Below are 23,624 nucleotides of genomic sequence, written 5' to 3'. Positions count from 1 at the left end.
AAATTATCAGATGGCCGTTGAACTGGAATTTGTCTCTGTGGAGGACGGACAAAAACATCGACGTGGCCGATGCAGATTTAGATAAATTCAGAGAGAAAATATGACTCCCAAGAAGCTCGTCCGAATAGGGGTCAAGTCGAACTCGTGCCATTACTGTACTCCGATTTTAGATTGTGGCACTCTTACGGACAAAACGTAGAATTCAGCAGGTCTGGAAAGATACTGTACTGTAGATCAGAATACGTGTCATGAGATACTATCTGCTGGTACCTCGTATCAGGGGGGCGGAGCCTTTTCTTACAACGCTCCAGAGTTATAGAACAGCCTTCCAAGTAGTGTTCGGGAATCAGACACAGTCTCAGGGTTTAAGTCTCGGCTGAAAACGTATCTGTTTAGTCAAGCCTTTTGTTAATGAGGTAAAGGAGGAGATCTGGAGGATCCTCAGACAGAGTGTTTTGGTAAACTGGGATGTATGGATGCTGTCAGTCCCCACTCGAGTTTGTTGATGGTGTCATGGCTGCTGCTTTATGTCCCGGGGCTCCCTCATGCCTGCGTTACCTTCTGGCTCTCCCCTTTTAGTTATGCTGTCATACAGTAGTTAGTTGACGGAGTCCCTGTTTGTACTCAGTGCAATATGTATACTCAGTGGCGATCCTAGAGTGATTTACTCCCCGGGCGAAACCCCCTGCTGGCGCCCCCCGCCCGTCTTGTTTTTTTTTTTCGGGGGTTTTTTTTTGGGGGACCTTTTTTTTTTTTTCGCGCCCACGCCCCCCCCCCGCGTTGGGCTCTGTATTAGCCAACAGAATGTTAACAGCTTTACATAGTCGTTTAAACATTTCTCGTCGTGTGTTGTACGTCGTGGACACGCGGCCCGTTATAAATTTGCTGTTACCAGAATGGCAATGATCAAGTCGTAATGTATTACTTAAGACTTTGTGTAATGTCATAGTAGTGTAGTACTATGGTAGTAAAGTCTTTTTGATGACTAGTACAACGTTCCGCTGGCGGGATTGTGCATATTATGGGGCTACGACAAGTTAGGCGCACACACACACTGATGACATCACCTGCGCAACTTTGGTATTGGGCTTCCCCATCCAAAATGTTCACCCCCCCGCCCGTCTTGTTTTTTTTTTCGGGGGTTTTTTTTGGGGGACCTTTTTTTTTGGGACCATTTTTTTTTTCGTGCCCACGCTCGTGCCGCCCCCCCTGCAATGCCGCCCCAGGCGGCTGCCCGGTCGGACCGCCCCTGTGTATACTGTTCCTACTTATTCAGGCGACATTGGGCATACCCAACAACCTGTGTTTTCTCCCCCCCCCCCAAATCTGTCCCTCTGAGTTACATGTCAATCCTGGGATTGAGATGCTGACCTCTTCTGCTCCTCAGACCTGCCTGACCCATCCTGGTGCCCTCTGTCTGGCTGGAGTCTCATCGCATCGCTCCTGTACAGGACGGCCCCATGTGGACAGTTGAAAGTCACACCTGGAGGACGCTCTGGACTCTTACAGTAATGCTTTTATGGCTGAGGACTACAGTTGACTTGCTAACTTTAGGACTGCAGTTGTCATGAACAGTTTTGCACTCAAGTTTCCATCAATGAAGAGTTTGTAGCATCAGCGAAACCGACTTCATGTTGAAACTGTTTAAAATCATGCTGTCTGTTGATGCCCAGGTGAGGCTGGGTTCCCTTTTGAGTCTGGTTCCTCTCAGGGTTTCTTCCTTATGTCGTCTGGGGGAGTTTTTCCTTGCCACCGCGGGCTTGCTCATTGGGGATAAGACTGGCTCATGTTTTGAGTCGTTCAGATTCTGTCGAGCTGCTTTGCGACAATGCTTACTGTTAAAAGCGCTATACAAATAAACTTGACTATAAATCTTGCTTCTGTAGCTGATCTAGAAGCAGCTTTGGGACCAAAAGGTTACTGGTTTGAGTCCCTGGACAAGCAGGAATGGCTTGCCCTTGAGCAAGGCACCTAACTCTGACTAGGGTCCTGTTGTACATCACTCTGGATGAGAACGTCTGCTAAATGCCTAATTGACAGTTATTCCCTGAAATCGAGTCGTACATGAGCTGATAGCCGACGAGGCGCGTAGCAACGACTTGTCTATAAGCCGTGTACGACCAGATTGACTGGAATAACTGTTTTATTCGATCCATATTCACTGGATTTTGAGAAACGGAGCATTTTTAGGTTTTTTTTTTTGCAAATTTGATAAATAAAAACCTGCATGCAAAACACTTGACAAAATAATTTCCGCTTAGAACGTAAAAAAACCGCGAAATGACAGGAGCAATATGTGAAAAATGTGATCATCATAATCCTCGGAAAAAAAAAAAAGAAATTAATCTCATCTCATCTCATTATCTCTAGCCGCTTTATCCTTCTACAGGGTCGCAGGCAAGCTGGATCCTATCCCAGCTGACTACGGGTGAAAGGCGGGGTACACCCTGGACAAGTCGCCAGGTCATCACAGGGCTGACACATAGACACAGACAACCATTCACACTCACATTCACACCTACGCTCAATTTAGAGTCACCAGTTAACCTAAGCTGCATGTCTTTGGACTGTGGGGGAAACCGGAGCACCCGGAGGAAACCCACGCGGACACGGGGAGAACATGCAAACTCCGCACAGAAAGGCCCTCGCCGGACCCGGGGCTCGAACCCAGGACCTTCTTACTGTGAGGCGACAGTGCTAACCACTACACCACCGTGCCGCCCAAAGAAATTAATAAGTTAATTAATTAAAAAAAAGATACATACCATCAAATACTTTCATTCCATATTTTGTTGCTTTTTTTTCTGTATTTTGGGGGTTTTGTTTGTGTGTATACAAAACGTCCGACAAAATCGTTTCCGCTTAGAATGTCAACAAGCCGGTGAAATGACAGGAGCAATTTGTGAAAAAAAAGCTATAATAAAAATTCTTGAAAATAAATAAATAAATAAATAAATAAAGTTCTTACCATCAAATACTTTCATTCCGTATATTGTTGCTTTTTTTTTGGGGGGGGGGGGGGGGGTTGTTTTCAAATAGAGTTATTATTTCGTCTTCGGTTGATCCAGTAACACGCTCCGCCATTTTGTTTTTCATCTTTATGGTTATTTGTTGGTTGGCAAACCAACTTAAAAGGTGCGTTACTGCCACCAACTGGGTTGGAGTGCGGAACAGGAGATATTGGTGGTGGGGAGGGGGGGGGACGGGCCATGACACACCTATATTCTTTTAGCCATTTCTTTTTTTTTTTTTAAAGATATTTTTTGGGCTTTTTTTTCACCTTTATTGGATAGGACAGTGTAGAGACAGGACATGAGCGGGAGAGAGAGAGAGACGGGGAGGGATCGGGAAATGACCTCGGGTCGGAACCGAACCCGGGTCCCCGGATTCATGGTATGGCGCCTTATCCACCTGAGCCACGACGCCCCCAGCTATTTCTTTTAAATACTTGACAAAGTGATGTCTCTGACTTGATGCGCGCCACCATTTTGTTTTTCTCTACTCACAGAATATGAGCTGATATCCTTGTAGTAGAGTAGCCAATCGGAGCGCGCGACTGCTCATATCCAGTGAACGTGGATAGAATAAAATATCAGTGTAAAGATGATAACACTGCTATATCGGAGAAGCCTCAGCCCTGAGAAGATGCGGAGCGTGTCCTGTACAGATCGATATCGTGCATGTAAAGACCGAACAAACCTGCCATGGCCTTGGGTAATAAAAATGCAAATGAAATACGGTGTAAATAATGAATGACGGGAGAGCCGAAGCCTGCACTGTAGCACGGCGTCCTCAAACCTGAGGCGTGCCTGCACGAGAGAGAGAGAGAGAGAGAGAGAGAGAGAGAGAGTGAAGCGCTCATGTGTTTCAGAGCGCCAGAGAGCTGTGCTTAGCATACAGAGCGATTCTCTCTCCTCACACAGGAAGCACGCGAGACATCCCGAAGCCAGCGAGACGGGCTTTGCTTACAGATCTAACATTTCAGACAAACACAAAGTGGGAGTGGCTTTCAGGAAATCAGACAGACACTGATGCGGACGTCCACGGCAGTTCTGTGCAGGAAAGTCGTAGTTTGATGTCGAAAATCAAGCAAACAGCGAGCTCTGTTTCCTGAGGATGTAAAAGAAAGTGCTCCCCGGTGAGACGTATGCAAATAAAACAACAAAAGATGGATTTACAGTTGGGCTGTTTTGCATGGCAGCGAGTTCATGCAAAGCTCAACACTGAAGGCAAAACTAACCCTGCCGGATCTGGAGTCTAATCTCATTTACGCAGAACGTACAGAATTTTTTTTTTTTTTCCAATGCCTGTTCTATTCGCAGTTTCCGACAACATCGACAAAGGAAACCACGGTAGCCATTTTCAAAGCCGCAAGTTAATTTTAACTTCCCGCATGACTCGTCAATGATGCTCGATATCAGCCATGAAGAGGAGGGGGGGAAAAAAAAAAAGGGTCTTACTCATTGGGGCTCCAAACAGAACGGTGTCCAAGGCCTTCAGCTGAAGTTTCTGAGCGTGACTGCGGTCCAGAATCTTCAGCACGGTCACTGCGAGAGTGGAGTTCTTCACAGCCAGACTGAGGGAATTAAAAATAAATAAATAAATAAATTAAAAAAAAAAAAAAAAACTACAGTACTATTAAAAATAACATCAGGAAAAGACCGAGTGAACATTTAGCACAAAAAAAACAACAACACCACCACAACAACCCACAAACACATTTACAGATTACATTAAAGGGGAACTGAAGTCATTTTTAAACTTGCTTTATTTCTTAATTAACGTGTTACGTTTTCGGTTTTAGTAACCTTATATCGCGACTCGTATTGGCAACGAATTGCAATTAAATATTATACTTATCGGCCTGTTCGGTTTTTATCCATGTTGAACTTAGTTCGTTTGGTCCACGGCAGGCGTCGCTTATCCGCGCGATCTTCACGAGACTTGTGCGAGACTTCGAAACGTGACGTATCAGCCAGGTGTCAGCGCCGCCATTTTGAAAACTGTTTTCCAAACGAAGTATTGCACAAAAACAAGTTTAAATGACGATGACTGCCTACTTTTTTCAAACTTTCCTGATTGCTCTCAAAACAAACAAAACTTCCGGCTCGATTACGTCAGCATTCGAAAGAGGGCGTGCGCGTCTTTTGACAAAGTTGGCAGATGCCGGTCACTTTGATTTCCGCTGTACGTTTTACTTCCGTCCTACGATGTCTCGCACAGGTCTCAACGAATCTCGTTTACGGCCATCGCTTTGACATATGGACTGATATATTACAGAGCATATTTCAAACACTCAGAACTTGCTATAGCAGCGACAAAAAAGCTCTCAAAATGCATTCTGATATTTAATAAAACAAGATAAATAGAATTTTGACGATTTAAAAAAAAATTGCCTTCAGTTCTCTGTTAAAAAGCAAGAAACCACCTGCTGGAAATCAAACGCACCAGAAAAACTCAGTGTACAATCTTTTACATTAAAACAACACCACCACCAATGTTCATTTTTTTAATAAACCAAAAGCAACAGTTAACTACCACCTCCTCGATGTTCGTACTTTAGATGAGCGAAAGTATTTATTCAATTTAAGCTGAACAAAGAGTGAATGCAGGTGAGTGAAAGTCGTCGAATGCATGAATTCATTTTTTTGGCCGGAATAACTTTATTCACAGACAGATATTCACTGAGCCTGAGGTGGATAATTGTTTTAATATAAATACACGGGTTATTTTTAAAAAATTAAATTCAAACTTCAAAAGCGGCATGTAAATGTAATAACTTTGCGGCGCAGACTTGTCTCACTGATCTACGCCGAGTCACTAGCCTAGTAAACTAGACCCACCTGCCTAGCGGCCAAAAATATTTTTGCCTACGAGTGGGTCTAACCTCGCACCATATCAACAAAACACCCCGGGCATCAAATCGTGCCCACCAATCACAACGCAAGGTTTTTGTTTGGATTCTTTGGGCGGGCTTTTGCAGGAGTGACGACAAAGCTGCGCGACGCTGGAGAAAGCACAGCAGGAAAGATGGCTACGGCTAGTGAACAGCGCGCGTTTGACTCCGCTTTGGAATCAGTTTTAGAAGAATTAGACTTGGAGTTTTGGTTGAAACATGAGCAGGAAGAGGCTCTCCGCTCATTCCTTTTCAAGAAGGACGTTTTCGCTGTTTTGCCGACCGGCTATGGCAAAAGTCTGATCTACCAGCTGGCTCCGCTCGTAGCCAAAAGGATGGGGCTAGTTTGTGCAGTACGAAGAATTAATAAACAGCTTTGAAACATTACTTTTTGATTGCTTCTTATTTTCCCGTTATTTTAAATTTAAGGGAAATTATTTCACCAAACACCACTAAATAAAAACTCTCAAAAACAGTTTAAGCAAACCCTTGAAAAACACTTAAAAAATAAGTGTATGTTAAGTATGTGGTACAGACTCCAAACTTGTGGTCATTATCTCCAAACTTCTTAATATCTAGAACCTGTTTATTAATTAATACGCATTTTGAAAAATTATTTATTTCAAGGCCTCCCCCACTGCTTTCTGTCGCTCTGACTCCGTCACAGTCACTGTTGCGCTGATTGGTCAGAGCGTTGGCCTTATACGCACAGAGACAGTTTGAAAGACAGCGGGTTGTTCCTCCCACACCCTTCAGAAATATCTACGAGCGAGGCCAGACTAAATATTCACATTTAGTCTGGCTTGCCAGGCTACCGAGTCATGTAAAATACTTGGTTTTGAAATCGCTAAAATAAATCACAACCCCACTTTACCTTTGAATAGTTTTAGACCAAACTTCAGAGCGTCTTTAGTGCTTTTAGGAACAGCATTTCAGGGTTATCCAGAAAATCTAAAGTCGCCGGTTTAAAAAAAAAAAAAAAAAGTAGTAAGCAGTTCGGGAACTTGCACCAAAAGGCGCGCTAACGCTAGGCAGGTCTAGAGACACCCCCTTCCTAGAAATGTTTGAAATTGACGTGCCTTCTGGTGCATTCTCAGCTCATAAACTACTCACCATTTCCCTGTAAAATCTGTATGAAATTTCCCTCCAGATGTGCGCGCGCGAGTTTGGCTTTCTCCGTTCTCCTCTGTAGTACGCTGCCCGGCTCTGTAACATAACTACAGTGCTCAGCGTAAATGAGTGCACCCCCTTTGAAAAGTATCATTTTAAACAATGAACATGAACAATTTCCAAAATGTTGACAAGACAAAGTTTAATATCACATCTGTTTAACTTATAACGTGAAAGTAAGGTTAATAATATAAACTTAGATTACACATTTTTTTCAGTTTTACTCAAATTAGGGTGGTGCAAAAATGAGTACACCCCACAACAAAAACTACTACATCTAGTACTTTGTACGGCCGCCGTGATTTTTAATGACAGCACCAAGTCTTCTAAGCATGGACTGAACAAGTTGGTGACATTTTGCAACATCAATCTTTTTTCCATTCTTCAACAACGACCTCTTTTAGTGACTGGATGCTGGATGGAGAGTGATGCTCAACTTGTCTCTTCAGAATTCCCCATAGGTGTTCGATTGGGTTCAGATCAGGAGACGTACTTGGCCACTGAATCACTTTCACCCTGTTCTTCTTCAGAAATCCAACAGTGGTCTTAGATGTGTGTTTAGTCATGTTGGAAAAGTGCATGACGACCAAGGGCACGGAGTGAAGGTAGCATCTTCTCTTTCAGTATAGAGCAATACATCTGTGAATTCATGATGCCATTAATGAAATGCAGCTCCCCGACACCAGCAGCACTCATGCAGCCCCGCATAACGACACTGCCACCACCATGTTTCACTGTAGGCAACAGGCATTTTTCTTTGTATTCCTCACCTTTGCGACGCCATACAGTTTTGAAGCCATCAGTTCCAAAAACATTTATCTTGGTCTCATCACTCCAGAGTATAGAGTCCCAGTAGTCTTCATCTTTGTCAGCATGGGCTCTGGCAAACTCTAGGTGGGCTTTTTTGTGCCTGGGCTTTAGGAGAGGCTTTTTTCGTGGACGGCATCCATGCATGCCATTCCTCTGCAGCGTACACCATATTGTGTCACGGGAAATAGTCACCCCAGTTTGGCTTTCTACTTCTTTAGATAACTGCAGTGAACTTGCATGCCGATTTTCTTCAACCCTTCTCATCAGAAGACGCTCCTGTCGAGGTGTTAACTTCCGTGGACGACCTGGACGTCTCTGTGAGATGGTTGCAGTTCCATCTTTCTTAACTTTTTGTACCACTTTTGCTACAGTATTCTGACTGATAAGTAAAGCTTTGCTGATCTTCTTGTAGCCTTCACCTTTGTGGTGGAAAGAAATTATTTTCTTTCTCAGGTCTTGTGCCATTTCTCTTCCATGTGCTGCCGTTGCTGGCAGCATGAAACGGGGAGGGGTTTTCTTTAAGTAACACCCTTTTATAGTCAACTGTCTGCTGGACACCTGTGTAATGACTAATTAGACTCACCGGTGATTGTATTCTTGTTAAATTAGACATTTGTCGTCGACAATTTAGCTTTGCTCCAGAGACTTTCAGTGGGGTGTACTCATTTTTGCACCACCCTAATTTGAGTAAAACTGAAAAAAAAAAAAAAAAATGTGTAATCTAAGTTTATATTATTAACCTTACTTTCCCGTTATAAGTTAAACAGATGTGATATTAAACTTTGTCTTGTCAACATTTTGGAAATTAATTGTGTTCATTGAGATATTGTTTAAAATGCTACTTTTCAAAGGGGGTGCACTCATTTACGCTCAGCACTGTACATACGCTACGACATGGTCACGTGGTCCGTTTCAGCCGATCAGAGCGTGAGAATCGATCAACAAATCGCTTATAGTCACGCTAGACCTAAATTGAAGACAATGTCATGGTGGAATAAATGGATTTGCGGCAAATCACGGGCAGCGGAGACGATATAAATCGCTTGAAGACTGAAAAGCTTTTTTGATTTTTCTCCTGGGATCGAGTCGCCGGCGCATCCGGACATCTCTCATCATTTGTAACTCTCCCGCACGTACGTTGACAAAGCGATCGGCTGCCATTTTGCCGAGTCGCTCGAGGTGATTATCGAGAAATAGTCCGAATTTCTCGACCAATCAGCGTAGGATTTTCTATAATCGCCTCCGTATTTATACTATTTCTCGATAATCACCTCGAGCGACTCGGCAAAATGGCGGCCGATCGCTTTGTCAACGTACATGCGGGAGAATTACAAATGATGAAAGAAAATTCTGTTCCTAAAAGCACTAAAGATGCTCTGAAGTTTGGTCTAAAATTATTCAAAAGGAAGGTGGGGTTGGGATTTATTTTATCGGTGACGTGACACAAGTGTGCGCCGCGCCTTTATTACATTTGCATGCCGCTTTTGAAGATTGAAATAAATTATTTTTTTTTAAATAAATCACCCGTGTATTTATACTAAAACATTTATCTGCCTCAGCGAATAATAACCTTGACTTTGTCTCCGTTGCTTTTCACTGATATTCACTTCAGCTTCGGCGAATAATTGTTAAATATAATCAGAGGTGTCAAGTAACGAAGTACAAATACTTCGTTACTTTACTTAAGTAGAAATTTTGGTACTTTCTACTTTACTGGAGTAATAATTTTTCAACCTACTTTTTATCTCTACTCGTTACATTTATAATAGTCTCGTTACTTGCATTTCATTGCGCCAATCTTTATATTACTTTATATTACTTTGTCCACCTAATAAACTGCCACTCAGGGCCAGTGTTGCCAGATTGGGCGGTTTCCCGCCCAGTTGTGGGGTTTAAAGGGGAACAGAGGGCAATATATAGAGTATAACAATAAAACACACATTGATGAACCTTATCCAAGACTTACAAAAGTTTTTTGTTCTAAGGTTGGAAAGTTATAGTGTTTTGAAAGTAGCTCGAGCAAACTATTTCCGCAGTTTGAACAGCCCGCCATGATATTAATTTTATCCAATCAGAATGCACGTTCATTTTCTCTGCGTAACACTCATGACGTATGTATGTGCCCAGTTGTGTTGGCTCATCGAGGTTGGGAATAGCACGTGTGAAATACCCGTTTCTGCCTCTTGCGACGATTTCGCAAGTCCACGGGTGGCGCCTATCTCATTGCAGCAAATAAATTCTGCTGGACTCGTGAGCAACTCCACGTTACATTTTCCGCACGAGCACCACGCCGTGTCACCTGCACGCAGACGCTCTGCCCCACGCTCGCCACCTGCACGCAGACGCTCTGCCCCACGCTCGCCACGCCCATGGTCAGCATCAGTCTCATCCTCGCCGTCATCCGAGCTTTCTTCTCTTATTTCATCACCGGAGTCGAGAGTACCTCTCCTAGCTATTTTAAGTTCGTTTCTTAAGACAAGGATTTTTTAAGATGTTACCTTGTTGACAGTTTCGGCGAGAATCTTCCGCCTTCTTCAAAACAGTCACCAGATGTGTCCTGGGGGAGCGACCTGACAGCAGGAGGCGTGAACTACCTGTCAAATTGGGCGGGACGTTCACGCCTCCGTAGCGTAACATCAGCTGATAAGGCACGCCACCACTCGACATCTGGTGACTGTTTTGAAGAAGGCGGAAGATTCTCGCCGAAACTGTCAACAAGGTAACATCTTAAAAAAATCCTTGTCTTAAGAAATGAACTTAAAATAGCTTTAATAGTTCGACATAATGAACTTCCACTACATAATACCTCTCCTAGGTTCAAACTGGTACCCTTCTAAGCCGTAGCCTGCTTGCAGTGTGTCTTGCGGGATCTCTTCGTATGATTCGACAGAGCTGTCGCTTTCACTTGATGCGCCCGACGCCATGATTACACGCTTATCTCCTCTATTTCAGAGAGTTCCGCTAGTGCAGTGGGTAGCGCTGACGTCACGGTCTTTTAAAAATGGCGACTCTTGTGCGGTTTAGCGTATAAAGTGTTATATTTACAATTACCAAGATGTTTCGTTGTTTTCTAGTACATAAATTTGATAGAATACTTAAGAATATGTTACTTTGTCACATCAGCAACCGTATATATTATATTTTGTACCCCTTTAAAGTGCATTTTGGCGGGTTTTGAACATATTTTGGGCTGGAAAACGTCAGCAGTATCTGGCAACACTGCTCAGGGCGCTCCAAGCACACAGCAATCAGGGCTCTGACTTCGACACCGTTAGTAAATTGCGGGCTCTCGTTCGTTTGTCAGGAGTGGAATCCCCCCCCCCCCACGAACCATATGCGGCATTCTCTTTTCTGAGTCAGGTTAAAGTGCCATTCCACCATTGGATGTATTCTTTGGCATAAAATACAATATATGACAACATGACTAGACAGAGAAATCTTTTAGCTTCAAAATGATATATCAAACATAATTTTTTGACAACGACAAGTACATTAATTTTGCGACCAAAGTCACCTACCCTTTTAATTTCCGCGCGGTAGTGAAACGTGATGTCATCGGCAGGTTCCCCTTCTTGTGTACCACGTGTCGGTCTATTTTTAGACAAGGAAACCCCCAAAGTGAGAGAGTCATTTCTCCTCGTATATGGGGGCCAAAAAAAAATTGCGAAAAATTTTGAGTTAATCTTTCAGTTAGCTAGATTTATTGGTATTAGCTAGATTTATTGGTATTATTTTTATCGTGTTCTATCCGCCATTGCTGATAATATGTGCCACGTCACACGGTACACAAGAAGGGGAACCTGCCGATGACATCACGCGCGGAAATTAAAAGGGTAGGTGACTTTGGTCGCAAAATTAATATACTTGTCGTTGTCAAAAAATTATGTTTGATATATCATTTTGAAGCTAAAATATTTCTCTATCTAGTGATACCATTTATATATGTTGTCAAAATATATTGTATTTTATGCCAAAGAATACATCCAATGGTGGAATGGCACTTTAAGTTTACAAACGCAGTTATGGTATCTTGGTGGGTGTTAGTGAGTAAAGTGACAGGTCTTAGCTTAGTAAACGTTATATTAGCTTGTAGCGTGTCGGCATTCCAGCGGCCGCCCTTTCTCTCCTCGCCTGTGTTCAGCCTCGCATTGCTGGAACACAAACATTCCGTTGACTTCTCTCGGTCAGCCAGTAACTAGTAGGGATGAGAAAGTGTTTTTCTTGCATTTTAACTGGAACCTGCTGCCTCTACTGCACGTCCCATATGAAAAAGAAAAAAACTGCAATTTTACAGTAGGGTTAGTGTAGTATTCATTCATTCATAGCATTCAAATACTGTATTATTACTAGGGCTGCACAATTAATCGAATTTAATCGAAAATCGTGATTTTGGCTGCCACGATTAAATTAAATGAAAATCGCGATTTATTTCCATTTAAAATGCGAGCTCTGCTGCATATCTGATCAAGCACTTTTTAACCAGTACTCCGCCAAACTATCAGGGGGCGAACCGACGCATGTAAGGTTTCATTACTCTGCCTAAATAAGCAAGCAAGCCAAGTCACAGTAACGAAACCTTACATGCGTCGGTTCGCACCCTAATGGCGTGAGAGTAGGTAACAGATTGAGGTGAGAGAGAAAAGCTAACTATTGCCGCTTTTCCACTACAAACGCGGCTGAGTCGGGCTGAGCCGTGCCGTGCTGAGTCGAGCTGAGTGGGGCTGTTGGAGTTGCATTTCGACTACAACCGCGCTGAACCGTGCTGGCTGGAAGTGGGTGGACACATTGGGTGGAGTTAGCGAAAGTGGGTGGACGTCACGTGATGTCGTTAAGCAGCGCAAACAGTGATATCAGTGAGCTTTTAAGCGGTAGTCTCACGACCCGGATAGTAAACAATAAACATGGAGGACATGGAGTCGTTAGTGTTGCTGGTCTTGGTGCTGTGGCTTGTTGTCACCGACAACGCAGACAGATACTGGCAAGAGTGTATAGATGAGGCGAGGCGTATAAGGCTTCAGAAATTCTCGTAATTCTTCTTCTTCCGGGTTTGCGGTGTTTACAGATCCCAGCGCGCTCGCGGGGCGTGTGTGGGCATGTGAGGACACTCCTCCTCACCAATCAGTGCACAGGGGAGTGTCTGCTCACGCCCCCAGCCTCACTCGGCACGGTTTGGCTCGGTTCAGCCCCACTCCAAAACGGTGCGAGTTTTAGGGGCTAAGCAGGGCTGAAACGAGCTGAGTCGTGCTGGTTTTTGGTAGTCGAAACGCGAGCCGTGTCAGGCTGAAGTGAGCTGAAGCGAGCTGAAGTGAGCTGAAAAAGGGTAGTGGAAAAGGGCCATATGTCGGAACAACAGACTATTTGGCACTGGAGGCAATGTTGTGACCTGCCTTCGCTCATGTTTAAAGCCAGAGCGTGTTGATAGGCTGGTCTTTCTAGCTAAAAACTTGTAGGTCTCAGTATAATGCTATGTAACTGTTGCAATTGAGTTTTCAGTTCCTTCATCCTTTGGTAATTTCTTGGATAAATTTCATTTATTTGTCATTTGGAAATCAGAATCTCTCTTTTAAATTTCATTCTGCACTGAAAGCTGTTCATATTGTTTGTTTGAATATAGTGAAATAAAATTTAAGTGATTTCCCTAACATCAAGAATAATCGTGATTAATAATCGTGATTACAATTTTGATCAAGATAATCATGATTATCATTTTTTCCATAATCGTGCAGCCCTAATTATTACTGCTGTTTAGACAGTGAATGCAATGCAACTTTGGACACAAAATGATTGCCAGCGTACTGCAAAAATATTGCGTTATACAATATTTTGGACATTACAATGTTTTTTTTTTTAATATATACATTTTCAATAAAAATGTATTGATAACTTACTTCTGAGGTATGAAATTTTACACCATTACAACACTTACAGACAACAAGTCATTATTACTTGTGCTCCATGAAACACATTTGAATGGGTCAGGAGGAGAATGGACTGTATGTGGACTTCTCGGCTGCGCCTTTGTCCTTAATCGCATTTTTTCCTCTTTCATTACTTTTACTTTTGTACTTTAAAGTAGTTTAGAAATCAGTATACTTTTTACTTGAGTAAAAAGCTTCAGTTGATACTTTTACTTCACGAAAAGTATTTCTAAACCATAGTATCTATACTTCTACTTGAGTAATAAATGGTAATACTTTTGACACCTCTGAATATAATGAATGTCTCGACCAATCAGCATGCGCGATTTTCTCTTTCTGTGTATTTATACGAACATCAATTAATACCAGTGGTCGAAATACTTTTTTCCAGTGTTCTGCAATATTGCAGAATGTCAAAATTTTGTTCTGCAATATTTGGAAATATTTTCTGCAAATACACAAGCCTCCATACTCCACCCTTCTCAAACTAATAATGCCTAGATTTACATCATATCTCGCTTTACAACTCATAGCGTTACTGTAATTCTTTATTCTCTCACTCTATTTTTTATTTCAGTCTTCACAGATCCTTCTCTGCAGCAAAGTTATCATTCCATGATCCCTCCACAGGTCTTTCATCCCCCTCGCCCTGACACTACGGGCTACTACAACTTGAAGTCTACCGACTAATTCATAAATGTACTAGTTATCACACCCACACATTATCCTTCCACACAGCATACTAATAAAGGCATCACCACAATAAAAAACACAACTGTTCTTCAAGAAATAAAACATTCATTTTCATGTTACACGTCATGTTACATTTTGTCAAGATTAAGTTTCTAGCTTGAACAATAGATTGTTACCCAAAATGCACTTCATTCAGTGTTGGCATCTGCAACCTGTAGTTTTAAATTGAAAGCAAGGCCATCTTTAAAAAAAAATCTGTTTCCTGTCCACCGGGTGAGCAGAAAAATTTTCAGTAGGGAGGGAGGGATTTTTTTTTATTTTATATATATATATATATATATATATATATATATATATATATATATATACACACACACACACACACACACACACACTCACCGGCCACTTTATTAGGTACACCATGCTAGTAACGGGTTGGACCCCCTTTTGCCTTCAGAACTGCCTCAATTCTTCGTGGCATAGATTCAACAAGGTGCTGGAAGCATTTCTCAGAGAGTTTGGTCCATATTGACATGATGGCATCACACAGTTGGCGCAGATTTGTCGGCTGCACATCCATGATGCGAATCTCCCGTTCCACCACATCCCAAAGATGCTCTATTGGATTGAGATCTGGTGACTGTGGAGGCCATTTGAGTACAGTGAACTCATTGTCATGTTCAAGAAACCAGTCTGAGATGATTCCAGCTTTATGACATGGCGCATTATCCTGCTGAAAGTAGCCATCAGAAGTTGGGTACATTGTGGTCATAAAGGGATGGACATGGTCAGCAACAATACTCAGGTAGGCTGTGGCGTTGCAACGATGCTCAATTGGTACCAAGGGGCCCAAAGAGTGCCAAGAAAATATTCCCCACACCATTACACCACCACCACCAGCCTGAACCGTTGATACAAGGCAGGATGGATCCATGCTTTCATGTTGTTGACGCCAAATTCTGACCCTACCATTCGAATGTTGCAGCAGAAATCGAGACTCATCAGACCAGGCAACGTTTTTCCAATCTTCTATTGTCCAATTTCGATGAGCTTGTGCAAATTGTAGCCTCAGTTTCCTGTTCTTAGCTGAAAGGAGTGGCACCCGGCGTGGTCTTCTGCTGCTGTAGCCCATCTGCCTCAAAGTTCGACGTACTGTGCGTTCAGAGATGCTCTTCTGCCTACCTTGGTTGTAACGGGTGGTTATTTGAGTCACTGTTGCCTTTCTATCAGCTCGAACCAGTCTGGCCATTCTCCTCTGACCTCTGGCATCAACAAGGCATTTCCGCCCACAGAACTGCCGCTCACTGGATATTTTTTCTTTTTCGGACCATTCTCTGTAAACCCTAGAGATGGTTGTGCGTGAAAATCCCAGTAGATCAGCAGTTTCTGAAATACTCAGACCAGCCCTTCTGGCACCAACAACCATGCCACGTTCAAAGTCACTCAAATCACCTTTCTTCCCCATACTGATGCTCGGTTTGAACTGCAGGAGATTGTCTTGACCATGTCTACATGCCTAAATGCACTGAGTTGCCGCCATGTGATTGGCTGATTAGAAATTAAGTGTTAACGAGCAGTTGGACAGGTGTACCTAATAAAGTGGCCGGTGAGTGTGTGTGTGTATATATATATATATATATATATATATATATATATATATATATATACACACACACACACACATTACATTAGTGCTGTCAAAAATGTCGCGTTATTAACGCGTTAACTTGACTCAATTTTAACAGCGATAATTTTTTTATCGCGAGATTAACGCTCTGTGACATGATGCCACACCCCGCACAGCCAGAGTCCTCTGCCCTCCCCCGAAGAGCCACGGTGCTCGGCTTAGGTTTCGTTTTCCCATCGGCGGCTCCAGCCCCACTTTGCAGTGGCTGTGACAAGACGCGTTATGCTCTGCAATAAAAAAAAATAAAAACCCACATTGGTACAACCAGTGTTCGAACTATGCCGATATTTTCGGGGGGTCCCTTTATTCCCTTGGGGGGGTGCTTGCACTGGTCTCAGAGCGCGGCCCTCCATCACGCGCTCACTTCGGATATGCAAATGCTTCCCGTTACACACGATTGCTATGTCAATAAACATCATTTTGCCAATATTTTAGAGACCCCCCAACATTTCCCAAATCATGTTTTCAAGGGATCTCATGTCTGTTTCAGGGGATCTCGGATCCCCCGAGTACCCCCGTAGTTCGAACAGTGAGCAAGCCCATTCACTTTTTTATGCTGATAAGAGAATTACAATGGTTTTTCATGTGACAAAAATGTGTGATTAAATTGCGATTAATCGCGAGTTAACTATGACAGTCGCGACATTAATCGCGATTAAATATTTTAATCGCTTGACCGCACTAATATATATACACACACACACGGTGCGATTTGTCAAAAAAACAGAAGGGGGGATGCTCTTTTTTTTTAATCATGAAACGTCACAAAACTAAGGTAACAATAGGCTAACAGCTCCATAACATCCGATTATATCAAATGAATAACACTGTGGCAGCGGGGGCGTGGTCTAGCATCGGTCTGTGACAGGAGGGCGGAGTCAGGGAAGGTAAGTGGCAGAATCACTACACCTGTCGTTAATTAATGTGTTTGTGTGTCTTCCCAGTGACCGCGCCCTATTTAAGGAGAGAGAGCGAGAGCAGAGGGAGCTCTCTCCACAACTAGACGACTGATGTGTGTGTGAGAGTGCAGATAGAAGCTGAAAAGCTGAATAAAAGCGAGTTGTGTGAAATCAGTTCTGTCCTGCCGTCCTTCTGTCACAGACCGATGCTTGACCACGCCCCCGCTGCCCAAACACTAAATGAAAACGAACACTAAACCAGAGATAGTAAATTCATCTTCCTATCTCTCTGACTAAATACACGAACACTAACACACAACAAAGTTCGCATTGCTTGTCGCGTTGCTGTGATGTTTCTCTCCCTCCGGATTAAATGGACAGTGACTCGAAAATCACTAAAATACATGAATACTAAATGAACAGTTTGCTCTGATGTCGCAGTTCATGTGGCCTTTTCCGCTTTCCCGTCGGTGCGCTATCCGCCGCGTTTCGCCCTTCTTTAATCCACATTTCTGCGAATTTCTCAGCAGGGAAGGAGCGCACGTCTGGCCCATTGACAGCGAGGAAAAGAAGGCTGTCAGTGTGGATACATTCATTCTGTTGCGCTCATCAGTCAGGATGTGATTCATGGCGCTAAATCCACGTTCACACTCTGGATATTGTTATTATCTACAATGTATCTATTTGCTGGGGACGTTCGTGAACATCAAAGCTGCCACTTCGGGTCATTTTGAAAGTGAGTGCAGTGTAGACCATAGAAAACTGTGTCACAACATGCCTGTCATGTCAACTTTTTTTTTTTTTTGGTTCGTTTGTTTTATTGACGGGGTTGTCCCCGAGGATTTTTTTTCAGCAGAGATAAAAACCAGAGGGGGGGGATGATCCCCACCATCCCCCCCAGCAAATCGCACCCAGTATATATAGAAATCGCAATGCTGCGTTTGCTTTTTCTTTCAGTACTTTTTTATTACAAAAGCAGACATTTAATAAAATATGACGGTTTAATCAACTGAAACTTGTACAAAAACTATTTGCTACAGACACAGTTTTTAATTCTGTCCAGCCAACCTGCATTAGTTCCGTAAACGCATTTTTTTGTTTAGTTCCGTTCTCATTTTGAATACATAGTTTTCACTGACGTCACGACATTCCGGGGAACGCCCTCCAGCCGCTATCTTGTGGGGAAAACAAAACGGACCATCGCCATTACCGGCTACGTTATCTCAGACGAATTTATCAAGTTGTATAGTCAGTTTTCTAAAATAAAGATCAATGTTGGCAAAATCAAGCAAACAGAAGTATAGATACATTAGACCAGGGGTTTTCAAAGTGTGGGAGAGCAAATAAACAACAGCGCCCCCCTTACAATTTTTGTTGTTGCTATACTTAATGTTCCATTCGTATTTTTAAAAAATGGTTGTTGTACACATTTTTTTCTTTTGCACATTTTAAACATGTGCTTTTTAAAACATCTTGTTTTACACATTTTAAACATCTCATAGCATCGTTAGCTAGCACCTCTTGGCAGACAACACACTGTGGCAGTGGAGCATCTTCAGATCCAGTCCATGAAAATCCAAACTTTAAATAATCGTGGTCATACTTCCTTCTTTTTCCAGTCCCCCCAGGATCTCTCGGGCCTTTTTTGTGATTGTTACGGGCTAAAATGTCTGATGTGTGTGTGTGTGTGTGTGTGTGTGGGGGGGGGGGGGGGGGGGGGGGGGTTTTTTTCCAAAAAATTGCGATGAAAGTTGCAGTGTTTAAGTTTTTGTTGCGATTACATTGCGGGAGGAAATGAAAGTTGCGAGAAATTGTTGCGATTTTCTCTTTTTGTGATTAAAATTGAGTGATATGTTAAATATGAAGTTATTACTGAAAAACTATTGATTAAAAAAAAAAAACAGACACTGAGAAATGGTCCTATAAACAACTTTACCAATATAAAAGATTACCAGGACTACAAAAATGCAGAAAAATAGGCTTTACTTATCCAAATGCACCTGTTGGTTCAAAAGTTAAAGTGCAGAGAACCTCACAGCACAACATGAAGTTACCTTAAAATATAATATAAATGCCTCAGCTTTCATGTAAGAAAAAAAACTATTAATACTAGTACTGTGTGCAGGCAGTCTCTCCTGAAGACTAAATTAAACAATAATTATAAACTAATAAAATAAATGGCTCAGGCTTCATAGAAGAAAAAAAAACAATTTGAACAGAATCTCACAGTATGATGCTGAAGCTGCCTAAACAATGGAAAATAAAATACCATTTTGGCAAAAATGTTGGCATCCATTAATTTCTTGTATTAAGTAAAAAAAAAAATAAAGTGCACACAGTCCTTCACTGTAAACATAACACACTTTCAGTAACAGAATTTAAGCCTATATAAACACTGACTCGCACATCATGCAATGTTGCCAGATACTGCTGACGTTTTCCAGCCCAAAATATGTTCAAAACCCGCCAAAAGGCACTTGAAACCGCCCAATCTGGCAACACTGTGTGCATGCTGCTTCTCTTGAACGTATACATGGAAGTAAGGCGGAAGGTAGTTTGTCGACGTCACCTCAAGACGACGCCAACGATTGGTCAAATTTGCGGGAAAGTTGCGGTGATTGGATATAATTGCAACACCGCCCTGAATTCGCGGGGATTGGTTGAATTTGCGTTGAAGTTGCAAATCGCAACATCGCGAAATCCTGGAGGCTCTGTTTTTTTGCTTGGCCCAGACTCTGTCTCCTCACTCACTGTAGCTTTAGGTACTAAAAATCGATCCATTTTGTCTCTGGTAAAGGCTAGCTGAAATTCGCTAAATGTCCGCAATAGTAACTTATTCTGGTTTATTTTTCCTCACATTGCGCCCCCCTGAAGAACTCTGCCCCCCCCCCCCCCCCCCCCCCGGGGGGGGGGGGGGGACGACACCCCACACTTTGAAAAGCCCTGCATTAGACAACATCTCACGACAACGGTATGCAGCCAAACTGGCCTTGATTGGGGGAATTGACCCCTACGAAGTGGACAAAGATGCATTTTCAAGTGACTATGCAGGGCTGCCAAAGCCTGAAACTGCCAAAGCCTGCTCCAAAGCCTGAAACTGACTTCATCAAACTTTAAAGCCTGTCTGATATATACAACTTTATATATTCTACAGTGCGCCTTTTGGCGGATGCCGCCTTTTTCACGGCTGAATTGCGCAGATCCGATTTTTTTTTTTTTTTTTGGGGGGGGGGGGGGGGGGGCGTTGGAGTGTCTGATTATAATTTCAAAGTAAATTCTGTATTAAAATTACTAAATAAGCAAATCCGTTACAGTCTATGAAACACAGGAAGTATAAGGATGAGAAAAAAACAGTTTAAATCGGAAAGCTGCGCACCATTGCACACCTTGGGTTCTTTTGAAGACTTTGTACTCACGCGTTACAGTGTGTGCTCAGTGACCCGTATGGTAAGCTTGACCCACAAGATGGCCGCCACTAGGGAATCCCCGACTCTGTGACGTCATGTGAAAACTATGTATAGATCTATTAGGTTCTCCTACAGGTCTGTCAGGGTCATTAACAAAGTAGGTAATGAATTTCGCATAACAAAACTCAAAAGCTGTTTGTAACGTCTCGGATGGATCGAGATCAAACGGATTTTCCAGTAACGGTTTGTGATGGTCTGACACACGGACTTTTTGTAGTTCTAAATCGGCCGTTAGTCCTAGTTCGGATGAAATTACACTATTAAAATGATCACCGAATGATTTGTTTTTCTGAATCTTTACTATTTTGTTGTTCGCTAGAATACCATTTTGTGATTTCATACTTAAGCAAATGTTTGAAAACTCCGGATCTCCTTCCTTCATGGTGGCTGCCATTTTTTTGTGCCGCACGGCGCATGCGCAGAGCTGATTCGAGTCTATATTCCGCGCGGAATGCGTAAATGTCAAGTTCGATTTTAGATTTACGAACCTGAAAAAAATGTCAAAAAAAACGGCGTTAAAAAAAAAAATTTCAACCGCACAAACGGCACTCACCCGGCCGGTGGACCGGAAACAGAACATTTTTTTAATAATGGCCCAAGGTTTCAATTCTACACTCTGTTACATCTTACGATGATGCAAAGAATTGATGCCATTAAGGAATAAAACCCAACTGGCAAATGGAAAGACGTTTGGGTTCATGGTGTTTGCCTGGCTTCTAAAGTGCAAGGTCATGAACTGAACGGAGAACTACTGCAGCGGCTTCACTGCTCGAAACTAACAACAGAGAACTGGCTACAAACTAATCATGGCAGAACTGAGAGCTACAGAACTACTGAGAGCTACAGAACTGAACCGATGAGCTTTGTCTTACAGGGCAACTGTTTTACTTTGTGCTAGTCTGAATCACAGGCAAGACCGCACTAGTAAAAAAAAAAAAATAGAACATGTACACAAAACATGTTATGCCCCTTTTCCACCAAAGCAGTTCCAGGGCTGGTTCGGGGCCAGTGCTTAGTTTGGAACCGGGTTTTCTGTTTCCACCGACAAAGAACTGGCTCTGGGGCCAGAAAAACCAGTTCCAGGCTAGCACCAACTCTCTGCTGGGCCAGAGGAAAGAACCGCTTATGTCAGCGGGGGGGGCGGAGTTGTTTAGACCAACAACAATAACAAGACCGCGAAAGATCGCCATTTTTAAGCGACGAGAAGCAGCAGCTATACAAACGCTAAGTCATCCATTATTATTATTATTATTATTGTTGTTGCTGCTGCTTCTTCCGTGTTGTTTTTGCGCCGATATTCGCGCCAAGGTTTATGCAAACGTAGCGACGTAACTGACGTACACAGCGACGTAATGACGTGGCTTCCCTTAGCACCGCGAGCTATGGAAAAGCAAACTGGTTCTCAGCTGGCTCGCAAGTTGAACGAGTTGTGAACCAGCACCGGCACCGGCCCCGAACCAGCCCTGGAACTGATTTGGTGGAAAAGAGGTATTAGTGTACCTTGGTATGAGAAAACAAAATATTCAAAAGTATCTATGAATAAAGGTAAAATACTGTTGCTGTCTTCAAAAGGGATATAATATCAGTATAATTTTGCATGATTCAACAATACAATATATACAAACCTATATAATTTACCAATATATATGTATGCAACTATAACAGCGACCGTCTTCATTTTTGCCCCCCTCGCGGACGCGCGATCTGTCGCTGTTGTTGTTAGAGTCACGCTGGCTGCCGGCTTTGCCGAGATACGACAAAATCGTCCTTGTTTTCTTGGCGTTTTTGTCGGACTCTTGCCCCGAAGAAACAATCCTCTTCTTGGGAGCCATGTTTGCTGTGCCGCATTGAATTCTGGGAGATGCATGGTGGAAACCGCCAAACACTGCCGAGGTAGTTGTCGGGTCCTCCCGGCGGGTATTAAAAGTGACAAAATCTTATATCGGAAGATGGCAACTGCCCTTATTTGGTTGCCGTCGCCATTACGTAATCTTGCTCAACTTTGACCTGGAAAACGCCGTCAGGCTCGCGCGGCGCAGGTTTCAGTTTATTTACAGCACCGCTAGTTTGCTAAACTGAGAACCACTGAATCCCGAGCCTGATTTTTTCATTCTGCAAAAGTTTTCTTCTGCAATCTTGAAAATCATTCTGCAAAATGCAGACTGCAGACGGGTATTTCAAACACTGAATACGTATAAGACTCCGTTCAGACTGCACCCTGAAATGACCCATATCCGATTTTTTTGCCCATATGAGACCTGTATCCGATTTGTTATTGACAATCTGAACGACACAGATCCGATTTTTTCCACATGCGACCCAGGCCGCTTGGATATGTGGTCCTAATTCCGATGCATATCCGTTATTTTCACATGCGACTGCAGTCTGACCGGACAGGTCGCATTCATGCGACCTACACGTCATCAACAAGAGACAAACGTCACTATTCTGCGTTGGCTAATCCCGCCTCTTTGGTGGAAACTTGAAGAGTGTGCTTTTTTTTTTTTTTTTACGTATTACGTAGATGTGCTTATTACGTGTCAATTTGCGCATGCGGGACACTTTTGGGTCGTTTTCCGTTCATATTGGAGATCGCATACAAGTCTCATATCAGGCTTTCGTCTAAACTGGGGAACAGGGGCGCTGCGCCCTCTTACCAAAATGCCGATTGAACCCCAAGTCACACTTAGGCCATGCACTTATATGCTACTGCACAACATGCAATCTTTCTCAAAACGATCTTTTCTCCGTGAAAACATCCCAGCAACACCACGTGACAATGTGTCTGATCATCAAATACGTTATAATTGCTCCAAAAATATTCCAATCATAGTAGATACGCCGCCAGACGGTGCAAAAACGATCCGAATTGGCATTTTCCAGACTGAGGCGCCATGTTGTTTACTTGTCGCGGCTGCTCTCGCGAGATTTGACATGGGTTACATACAAGGTCAGCTGACTTGTAGAGCGAGATTTCTCGAGACTGAATGACCTTTCACCCACCGGCGCGGGAGCTTTTGACAGAAGTAGTTCGCGAGTTGTTTTTGTTGACGCTTGGGCATTTAAAGATGTCATCCCACGGCA

At 42.9% G+C, this 23,624-nt stretch overlaps 1 protein-coding gene across 1 annotated transcript in view; it reads right to left on the bottom strand.

Annotated features, from left to right (window-relative positions):
* Positions 1 to 23,624, bottom strand: part of stim1a (stromal interaction molecule 1a) — a 211,054-nt gene that overhangs the window by 69,625 nt on the left and 117,805 nt on the right. Inside the window, 1 exon segment of the mRNA XM_060897769.1 lies at positions 4,461 to 4,576. Within this exon segment, the coding sequence (XP_060753752.1) occupies positions 4,461 to 4,576 (116 nt within the window).

This window comes from Neoarius graeffei, chromosome 17 (genome assembly GCF_027579695.1).
Source record: "Neoarius graeffei isolate fNeoGra1 chromosome 17, fNeoGra1.pri, whole genome shotgun sequence".
In the NCBI taxonomy this organism is placed as follows: Eukaryota; Metazoa; Chordata; class Actinopteri; order Siluriformes; family Ariidae; genus Neoarius; species Neoarius graeffei.
Note: the sequence above shows the minus strand (reverse complement) of the source record. Positions and strands in the feature narration are given on the sequence as shown.